General features: G+C 41.9%; 1 protein-coding gene across 1 annotated transcript in view; it reads left to right on the top strand.

Moving 5' to 3' along the window:
- DDX23 (DEAD-box helicase 23) overlaps positions 1–6,653 on the top strand; it is a 16,383-nt gene extending 9,730 nt beyond the window's left edge. Inside the window, exons 12-17 of the mRNA XM_015813899.2 lie at positions 1,059–1,236; positions 1,508–1,750; positions 2,170–2,321; positions 3,807–3,915; positions 4,385–4,559; positions 5,715–6,653. Coding sequence (XP_015669385.1) covers positions 1,059–1,236; positions 1,508–1,750; positions 2,170–2,321; positions 3,807–3,915; positions 4,385–4,559; positions 5,715–5,938 — 1,081 coding nt within the window. The 3' untranslated portion in view covers positions 5,939–6,653. The remainder of the gene's footprint in view (positions 1–1,058; positions 1,237–1,507; positions 1,751–2,169; positions 2,322–3,806; positions 3,916–4,384; positions 4,560–5,714) is intronic.
- The last annotated feature ends 4,099 nt before the right edge of the window (positions 6,654–10,752 follow it).

Here is a 10,752-nt window from a genome sequence, read left to right as displayed (position 1 = left end):
TGTTTTGCACAGGAACCTACTCCTATCCAGCGTCAAGCCATCCCTATTGGTTTGCAGAATCGTGATATCATCGGTGTAGCAGAAACTGGCAGTGGTAAAACAGCTGCCTTCCTTATTCCACTTCTGGTATGGATCACCACTCTTCCCAAGATTGATAGGTAAGAGACATCTTTCTAGAGGAGGAGGAGGAGGAGGAGGAGGAAACTCGATTGAGGAGATTGGAGATTGGGCAAGCAGTAAATATTAAGGGGTTGATAGTTGTCATGTATATCAAGTACTGACACAATAAACAATGTTCTGTTGGCCATTCTAGGAAAACTCAGATCTTTTCCTTGAATTTTTAGCTCTTGTGTTATGGCCAAATAGAGAATTTCACTAAGTGATTCAATGTTGTAAAAATGTTTTGTGTAGGAATGAAGCTTTTTCCACAATCGATGACACTTCCCAGATTATAGTGCGGAATGTGCAGGACTACAGTCACAATTTGAAATAGAAGTTAAGATTTGGTCAGACAAAAGGTTAATCTAATCCAGCATTAAGGTTGCCAATAGAGATCAGCAGGATGCTTTGGGGAAGCTCACAAACAAGGCATGTTAGATATAAACCGGATTGCGGTGCATAAATAATCCCCCTACTTTCCCCTCCTCCCCCTTCACTGCCGTGACCTTATTAGAGTTCCTGTTTTATATGATTCACCAACTGGACACTATCTGGATATGTAGACTTCTGTACACTTGGAAGAAGCCCCAATAGGACAAACATTGAAATAATCTATGTAAAAAACTGCCTGACTTCATTCAACAATTGCCACTAGATACAACAGATTAGAAATAATCTGGTCCAATGGGAGCCCATTAAATTTGATAGTCCAGTACTCTAGGAAGTCCATGGTTAAAGTAGGAGTGAAAATGACAAGAACCGTGCTTTAATATGTTTCAAGATGATTCAGCTGGCTCTAGACTGCAAAGATGTTGATGTACGTTAAAAAGAAATTCAAGTTTTCACAGTTCAGTTTGACACCGTTTACCACTCACCTTGCCATTTTTTCATCGTTGCAGGATTGAGGAGTCAGACCAAGGTCCCTACGCTATCATCTTAGCTCCCACTCGTGAGTTGGCTCAGCAAATTGAGGAAGAAACCATTAAGTTTGGAAAGCCCCTGGGCATCCGCACCGTGGCTGTCATTGGTGGTATCTCCCGTGAGGACCAAGGCTTCCGCCTCCGCATGGGTTGCGAGGTGAGATTGCAGTAGTAAAATTCATCACATTTCCTGGTCACAAGCGCTTGCTTTATAGATTGGCAAAGTGCACCCTTATAAAAAAAATTGAATGACAACTATGCATAGCTTAATATTCCTTTAACTCCCCAGCCTGGCTCCATATCCTGACTAGACCAAACTCTTGAGAAGTACTTTGCTTCCAGAACTTGTTGGAGGAGGGAAGGGAAGGATTGGTTTGGGCCTGGAGTGTCAGGGCAGACACAAGTGCCTTTCTCCCTCTGAATTCCAGATTGTGATTGCCACACCTGGCCGATTGATTGACGTGTTGGAGAACCGCTACCTGGTGCTGAGCCGTTGCACCTATGTGGTATTGGATGAGGCTGACCGTATGATTGACATGGGTTTTGAACCCGATGTGCAAAAGATTCTGGAGCACATGCCTGTTACTAACCAGAAACCTGATACTGATGAGGCTGAGGACCCAGAGAAGATGCTGGCCAATTTTGAATCGGGCAAGCATAAATACCGACAGGTTGGTGGCGCTTGAATGTCTTGTTACCAACTTGGGGGGGGGGGTTTAAGCAATTTAAACTGAGTTCTATCTTTTGACCCAGAATTCTGCCCCTTAATCTCATATGATCAGCTTTCAAATGTAAATGAGAACTACCCATGATTAAAAGGAGTTTTCTTCGGGCTGGGAGTTGAATGGTGGTGGTAATTATGGAAATATTTTTTGTTAATTACAGTCTATGATGCTTAGGAAGCTTTGTTCACTTGAGAATTCAAATGTCTTAGGACAAAGGAAAAAGGCTTTCTGAATAGGGAAAACCTCTCAAAAGTGTTTTTTAGAAAAGGGGCTTTTGTTCTGTGGAATAAGAGGAAGAAAAGTACTACCGAGTAAGAATCTTTGTGCATATTATTTCTTTCTCTCTGTGTCTGCTTCCATGATAGACTGTGATGTTCACAGCAACCATGCCACCTGCTGTGGAACGTCTGGCACGCAGTTACTTGCGCCGGCCAGCTGTGGTTTATATTGGCTCAGCTGGCAAGCCACATGAGCGTGTGGAGCAAAAGGTCTTCCTCATGTCGGAATCCGAGAAGAGGTAAATATTAATATGGGAGGGGAAGGATGGGAACTTGAGCTTGTTTAAAGACATAAATTTTCCAGAAATTTTAAAAGTAAAACAATCAAGTTTTGTTCCATTTCTTTCTTCTTTTTTTTTAAAGAAAAAAAAACAGGACTGTGGGGAAAAAAGAAATATATCCAATATTCATTTCTGCCACCGTTTATTAAACTAAATTTGCTTCCCTATTTTAAGAACTTAAACTGCATTACAGATAGTCCTTGCTTAACAATCACAATTGGGACCAGAATCCCGGTCATTGAGCGAAATGATTGTTAAGTGAGACACCCACATGACTGCTCTGTTCAGTTACCGCAATCCTGGCACTCCCAGTTTTGGTCATTAAGCAGTCTCCTGGGTCATTAAGTGGATGGTGCAAAAGAGCTCCATGTGGAGATTAAATCCTCCCAGCAAGTAGCTCTTGCCTCTCAAACATTCCTGGAGCTTGCCGAAGGATTTCAGTTTGTATGTGGTGAGGAAGTCCTTCAGTGGGCTACAGGAACAGAAATGAAATCTTCAGGATTTCAGCTCAGTTCCTGCAATCCCAGAAGCGTTTCTCCTTCCCCTCTGTCCCTTCTGCTTGCAACCTTCCTTGCTTGGCAACCAATCGTAAATGCAAATAGATTGGTAAGCATTGAGATCGCCATCACATGACTGTGTAGGGTGTGTGTATGCAATATTTTGCAACAGTGAGAAGTGCTTTACAGGCCCTAAGGCACTCTTCCTGAAGCCATCATTAATTCAAATGGTTTGTTAAGAGAGCATTACCTGTATAGATAATTTGGTTTACTCATACACTTATAATTTGTATATTTATTCAATGTAAAGCTAGTTAGTTTGGACACTTACTGCATTTACTAGTCAAGTTTACTTTAAAATGTTTTTAAATTTTAATTGGCATCCTCTGAGGGCTGGTCCAGAGGAGACCCATTGATCTCTAGTTCAACATGTCCATAAGCACTCTACCTTCTTGAGTGAAAATCCCCGTGCCCTGCCCCTAATGGAGCAGAAATGCATCTTTCTCACTCATTGGAGACCTGTCCTGTGCTGCTTACCCTTTGCTTACATGACATGCATTCCTCTGATATTTTAGATAAAAATCTCCCCATTACAAATTAAAATGTTTTGAAGAAGCATAACATGTGCCAACAGATGAGTATTCTGTCGTTAATTGCCTTAGGGTTTTTCTTCATGTCTGCTCTTCGTGTCTCCATTTGAAATAAATGATGTGGGCAAATTCCAAGGCAGGTTTATGTCTGTTGTGTTTCCACATGACAGGATATTAAACAGTTCCTGAAATGGTGGCCCAGGGATAAAAAAAGGCTTCAGCATACATGTAGTACTAGAGCAGAAAGCTAGAATGCAGCAGGACATTTCGGTTTAATACGTGATACCTTCCAGTCTCATCTGAAAGATCTTACTTCCTGTGTATTCCTTACCATTTTTTCCCTTTCACTTACGCAGAAAGAAACTGTTGGCTATTTTGGAGCAAGGTTTTGATCCGCCCATTATCATCTTTGTCAACCAGAAGAAGGGCTGTGATGTATTGGCCAAATCTTTGGAGAAAATGGGGGTGAGTCACGATCCTATTTAGAGTTACAAAATTGCAAATGTTTGTTGAGATCAAGGCTTGTTGGGGTTTCCTGGGCCATCTTTTGAGGCATTCAGGCTCCCAGAATGGAATCTTCTTTATTTTTGGGACATCTCTCTCTCTTCTGTTCTGTTGCTTGTCAATTGTTGAGTAAATAGTTTGCAGTATGTTTTCATGAATTTCATAAGCAACTCTTTGTCTTTTCATCTAGGAAATTTGTTACTAAAAGACGAACTATCTGCTGATTGCCAATTATTTTTATCCCTAACGTAACTTGCAAGATAGTCTAAAATCATATGGAAATTGGTGGAACTAATTCCGCTGCAGTCCCCCTTTCAAATATCTGTGCCTTTGAAATAATCAGTGTTAGTTCCCGCTCACTTCTCTTCACCACCACCCCTGTTACGACGATTTGGCTTTTCTTAATGTATTGTTCTCCCTATTTCTACAGTACAATGCTTGCACCCTTCATGGTGGTAAAGGCCAGGAGCAGCGTGAATTTGCCCTCTCCAATTTGAAGGCTGGTGCCAAGGACATTTTGGTGGCCACAGATGTAGCCGGTCGTGGTATTGACATTCAGGATGTGTCCATGGTGGTGAATTATGATATGGCTAAAAACATCGAAGGTAAGCTATCCTTTATTTTTTCCTTTCATTCAAGTTCCCCCCCTCTGTGGAAGATTCTTTAGTTCTTTTCTCTGAATGAAATCTGGACGAACTAGTGCTTGTGAGCATGTGTGAATACCAGTAAGGCAGGGGGGATTGGAATATTAGATTTACCCCCAGTCACTCTCATAGAGATGTGGCTTCTTCTAGCAGTACATTGCTGATGGTGAATTATGGCAAAATACATAAGCCATAAAATATGTAATTTAAATCACCTTCCAGTTGCATTCTTATTAGACAGTTTTTACAAAGCAGTACCACTTGACACTTTGTCTTACAGCAGTGGTTCTCAACCTGTGGGTCGGGACCCCATTTGGGGTCGATCGACCATTTCACGGGGGTCGCCAAGCAAGGCTGTCCGCCATTTTTTTTGTCCGCCATTTTTTTCCCCTTTTCCGGCGGGTGCCTTACCTCCCTTGGGCTGGGCCAGCTGGTGGTCTGCCTGCTCCGTCTCTGCCACTTGCCAGCTATGCCTCGGCCGGCGCAGGGGGCGGAACCACACATGCGCGGCGCTCCCGGGCAGGAAAGGCCTCGACTTACGACCGGTTTAGTCCTCGACTTATGACCGGTTTAGTCCTCGACTTACGACCGGTTGGGGTCGCTGCATTAAAAAGGTTGAGAACCACTGTCTTACAGGCTAGTACCAGGATTGTTGAAATAATGTATGGAAAGCACTTTGAGCCCTGAAATGCTCTATATATTGCTTATTGCTTTCTTAAACGTCATGCTTCTCTTAGCCTTATGATTCTCCAGAATTTGCTAGGTCAGGGGTCCCTGATCTCTGGACCGTAGCCCACTAGTGGGCCATGAGGCGTTTGCAACCAGGCCAAAGAAATGCCAGGCGAGCGTGCCCACACGCATCCCCACTTGTGCAAGCAATAGACAAGCGCATGCACGAATACTTCATTTGCCAGAGCAGCGGGCACACATGCATACCACTCGTGAAAATGGAGCTGCACGTGTGAACTTGCTAGCCGCTCGCATGGAACCATCCCCCCACCCCCCGGCTGTCCGCAAGGCTGGATAGGTTGGGAAACTCTGTGCTAGGTCTCCAAATTGCATCTGATATACCAGCAGTGTCTGTGCCTTGACAACTTAATTCCTTCTTTGTTGTAGATTACATCCACCGCATTGGTCGAACAGGACGAGCTGGGAAAAGCGGGGTAGCTATTTCTTTTGTCACCAAAGAGGACTCTGCTGTCTTCTATGACCTTAAGCAAGCTATCCTTGAGAGTCCAGTGTCTTCATGCCCCCCAGAACTGGCCAACCATCCAGATGCCCAACACAAACCAGGAACCATCCTCACAAAGAAGCGTCGGGAGGAGACTATCTTTGCCTGAGTGTGTAGTTAATCTACAAAGAGCCCTCCCCCCCCCTTGTATTATAATCGGGGGCACCCTTTGACCACCATTTGAGGTCTAGAGAATGACACAGGGTAAAGCATAGTGGCTCTTCCAGTCTTTAACAGTGAAGTGGCTATTTCATTTTCTCACTTTCTATGAATGTAAATACACTTCTCTCACTATATATATGATAACCCTGCATTGAAGACTGAACAATGGGAACATTTCTCCAAGAGATAGGGTATCATCCTGCAAATCTTCATCTCCACAAATCGTTTAATGTTCTTCTTCTTGAAGATGATGTCTATAGAAAACTTGTATTTCTTTTTGTTGTGGTGATTGAGAACGGCTAGCAATCTTGCCTTCTTGATTGATATTTCCAAACATATTTGAAGGGAGAGGGAATTCAGTTATCGACTTCTACATTTGCCATCTTCTCCATAAATCAGACAAGAAGGACTTTGGGGGCTTGGCCCAATGAAGAGGGGAATTCTGTTTGTGATCATCTACTTCTCCAGATCCTCTTTTCCTGCTCCAATGAGGACTTCTCTTCATTTCTAAACCTAAGCTGTTATGTTTCTATTCAATTGTGTTTTTGTTTTATCTAGAACTGCCCCCTCCGCCCACATAAAAAGGGCAGGTAATGTACAGAAAGACTCCTATTTTTTTCAATGATCTGAAAAACAATTACTATAAATCCATATGAAACATTGTTCTGCCTGTTTATTTTTGGTTTTTCACAAGTAGAAATATGTACGTTGTAAAGAGCTGTAATACTGCTGCCATAGCTGTGCTGCTGCTGTTCTTTTGGAATGAAGCCGTTCTACTAAAAGGACTATCAATTAGAAATAAGAATAAGTTGGCTGCTTAATGCTATGCTATTTTACATTATATGTGAATGAGAAACAGCAGCACTGTTTGTAGCAAAATAATACTTAAACTGAGAAGTCTGGAGAAATCAAGGAAAGGTCTTGTTTCCTGAAAAGCCAATAATTTCTTCTGCAGTAGTTGCTAGAGTTTTCTTCTGAGATAGGCTGTAAATTGAATTTGGGAAAACTCCGTTGACCAATTCTCATTTATCGGTGATAACCATGTGCAAAATAGCTATGTTTCGACATCGGTTTCAAAAGTCTCAGGAAAATTCGCCTGCAATTGAGACAAATGTTGGGTTCTCTTGTTTACAAAGTTTGTTGCATTATTATAACAAACTAGTGTTACTATTATACCAGGAGTTTGAGGATGAAGGTTTTCAATTGTGCCATACGTTATATTAGTGCTACTATGGAGTCTCCTGTTTATGTACACTTTCATGCTCTTAAGGTGATGTTCCTGGCTGTTCGTCAACTCAGCAACACAAGCTTGAGAAATGTCTTGAAAAAGCTTCTTGTACTGAATCTCCAACTATGCAAAATTGCACAACCTGAAACATAAGTATCTATACTTATGAGCATGATTGTTCTCAATTTTCATCCCCAGTGTATTTATTTAGTTATGTTCCACCTTTATTATTTTTACAAATAACTCAAGACAAGCAAACATCGTCAACTTTTCCATCAAGCGGGATTGGCCTGGGGGGGGATTGTATAGGGATTTTAATAGGGATTTTATAACTTTTCTAAAAATAACAGGCTAATTTAATATATATTTTAATTGTTTTTAGATATTTATTGTATAGTTTCGTTTTTATTTGCCTGTAAGCCGCCCTGAGTCCTTCGGGAGAAGGGCGGGGTATAAATTAAAGTAATAATAATAATAATAATAATAACTGCATCTTCCTCCTATTGTCCCCACAACAGCAACCCCCTGAGGTGGATTGGGCTGAGAGAATGACTGTCCCAAGGTCACCCAATTGGCTTCCATGGCTACGGCGGGACTAAAACTAGAACAGATATTTGTTCAGCGACAGTGTATTCTAGAATGAGCTTGTCTTGTTGCAACTGATGTGTTTTAGTAAGTACCTTTGTTTAAGTTTGCACTTTAAAGGCAATTCGTACCCAAAAAAAGGGCAAAAGTGTGGCTTTGCAGACTACCTAGTATTGCAACAAGCTAAATTTCCAGACCATCGCTTTTTAAAACATTTCTTGAAAGACAGAAATGGTGAGCCTTTCTATAGGTGCCCGCTCCTCAAAATGATAATGTTCAAAGTGAGAATCATCAAAATGAATTTTGTGAATGGAAAGGAGTAGCCCTTCAGAAGATGTCTTCTGACGGATACCTACCGTAGGGAAAAGTTGATGTTAGGCTAGGTTTGTTCTAATATATCTGAAAGTCAGAATTGATACATAGAGAGCAAGCAGAAATGCTATTTATATGGCGTGTTATGCGCACTTATGTGAATGTTGGTTAATAGGCAGATATCTGACATTTTAATTAAAAGGCCATTACAGTGTTTCAGTTATTATTTGAGGGAGGTTAGATGCTACTCAATCTGCACTTTTCCTAGGTTGAATGCAATGGATGGGTAAATCAATCAAGAGCTTGATTGCAACCCATTCATTGACCTACCTGCTTTTTACTCTCCTTTGCACAAGTGCCATTTGAACCAAGAGGGCCTTATTTATTCTGGCTACGGTATTTGAACCTTTGCCACTTTAACACAAAAGCTGCTTGTGCCTAAACTCTTGAGACAATTAATTATACTGCTAATGTGTGGCTTATGTATCCCATGTAATTGTTAATAGATTTTCCCCAAGGAACTCTGAAAACTATAGCCCAAAGTCCTACGAATTAGAGGAGTCCAAGCCTTACTCCTGCCCTAGAAAAGAGTAGCTCTAGAGCCAACTGAAAATTGTGGTAGATCAATTCTGAACACTCAAGTCATAGGGTATCTGTTCATCCCAACCTTTGGCTCTAGAACCACTCTGGGTTTAATGTTGCATCAGGGAAGGGCGTTATGAACACCAATCAAAACCCCATCTCGAGTTCTGTCCTTCAAACTCTCCATTCCAATGTCCTCACAGCTGTACTCAAAATAATAACCACTCAGCCACATGTTATAAATAGCAAATGCTTGTTGTTTCAAACGGCTTACAAGTTTTTGGGGAAATAAGTGCTCTCTACAAAAGAAGAGTAACAAAGCTGTTGCAGCAGCCCATCAAACCACCACCGCAGGGATAGAAACATTTCCCTGTCCTCAAACCACCTAAGCCACAAAAGAGGGAAGAGCATTTCCCCTTTGGCTCTGGACCATCCAGGGGTACAACAGACACTCAACACAACTCCCAATGCTAGTGGGCAATATTTACAGGCTGATTTCTGGTAGCTGTACGTGCTTTTGAAAGGGAAGGGGTTGCCACCCATTGCCCGGAGAATGGAAGAGGGGAATGGAAGAGCAGGGTTTGCGCATTAGAAAAAGCAGGAAGTAGGATGGCTATAGCCGTAGGCCACTTCCACAAGATGGAAGCCCAAAGTGCTGAGGGTAGGGGTCACCATGAAAGAGCAGGAGCCACCGATACTAGGTACCTTATCTTCCTTCCACTTCCCGCAACACAAGTGGAAGGTGGAAGATCAAGGTTGCATGCAATTAGCAAGGAGTTTTGGAAAAAGTGAGGCGGATACAGACTTAAGCATCTCATACTGTGGCTTTAAAAATGTCTTCCCACTAGTTCTCTAACAGAAGTGACTGTGCAGGAGATGACCTAGCAGGACAAGAGGAACAAGGCTGAGCGTTGGGTTGTGGTTGCAAAGAAACAAGGGTTTCAAGGCTTTTACTCTTTTGGGAATGAACTAGATTCGAAGGCCGTTGGCTATTTTCTGTGCAAAATAACTTTCTCTGCTGAAGGCTCCCCCTTTGGATCTAACACTCCACCTAGAAAAGGCAGCCAGCTGGCTGGGATACTCTAGAGATAGGATGGAAAGGGCTAAACCTCTCTTGTGCTGCTGCTCTACCAAATGTTCTTGTTAAAGCCTTGAGGCTTTATTACATGTGCTAGTGCACAGTACAGTTTGCATCTCAACTTCCTTAGAATCAATAACTTTGCTTCAAGGTCATGAGAATTACACAAAAGAATATGGAAACCAAGAGAATCTTAGGTAAATCTGAAGCATTTTTTTTTCTTTTGTATCTGGCCCTATTCATCTATCGATAGTTGCAAGGGTAACAGAAGATGGAAGCTGTGTAGCCCTCTCAGTGATATTCATAAACATTTATAATATTCTTGTAGAAAAGCCACTGCCACATAGATGTCTCTTGGCCTTGTGACACCTGGACTATATCCAAATTAGCAGCTGATAACTTTATCAATAATCTCTTAGATCACCCTGCCATAGCTGAATGATTTTTCATCATCTCAACTTTAAATGAAACTAAGTCCCCCGAATACAGAACGTTCAATGTCAGGGAGCATTTTAGTTCTACCTTCTTCCTGATGTATTACTTCTTTTTATGCAGGCTGAAATATTGTAGCTCAGTTTCGCCTGCTGCTTATTGCACATGATTCACCAAAGCATTTGCGCAAAATGGTTGCCAATGCCATAAAGATCATGCCCTGTAATTGAATCAGCATTAGCTGTTCATATCAATTTCTAGAGCGCATCCCTCTTAATTAGAAATCTTAGTTATCTACACCAATCTCAATTTCCGGACAGATCTTGGGACATGTGCACACAGGTCTAACCTTATAGCTAGGCAAAAAGTGAGGCTCTGGGCCTCCCGCTTGGAGGAAGTAAACTCATCCTAAGGTCTCTACATGCCTGGCTTACTCTCTCCCTTGTAATCTTCAGCTCTGATCTCCTGTTCAGTTAAAAAAGGAGCTACAATCAGCTTCTCTTTTGGAAAAAATTTGTTCCTCAGAAGCCCAGTGCTACTCCTA

Source organism: Protobothrops mucrosquamatus, unplaced genomic scaffold (assembly GCF_001527695.2).
Source record: "Protobothrops mucrosquamatus isolate PMUCROS unplaced genomic scaffold, P.Mucros_1.0 scaffold_76, whole genome shotgun sequence".
Classification (NCBI taxonomy): domain Eukaryota; kingdom Metazoa; phylum Chordata; class Lepidosauria; order Squamata; family Viperidae; genus Protobothrops; species Protobothrops mucrosquamatus.
This window is presented reverse-complemented; position numbering and strand designations above follow the sequence as displayed.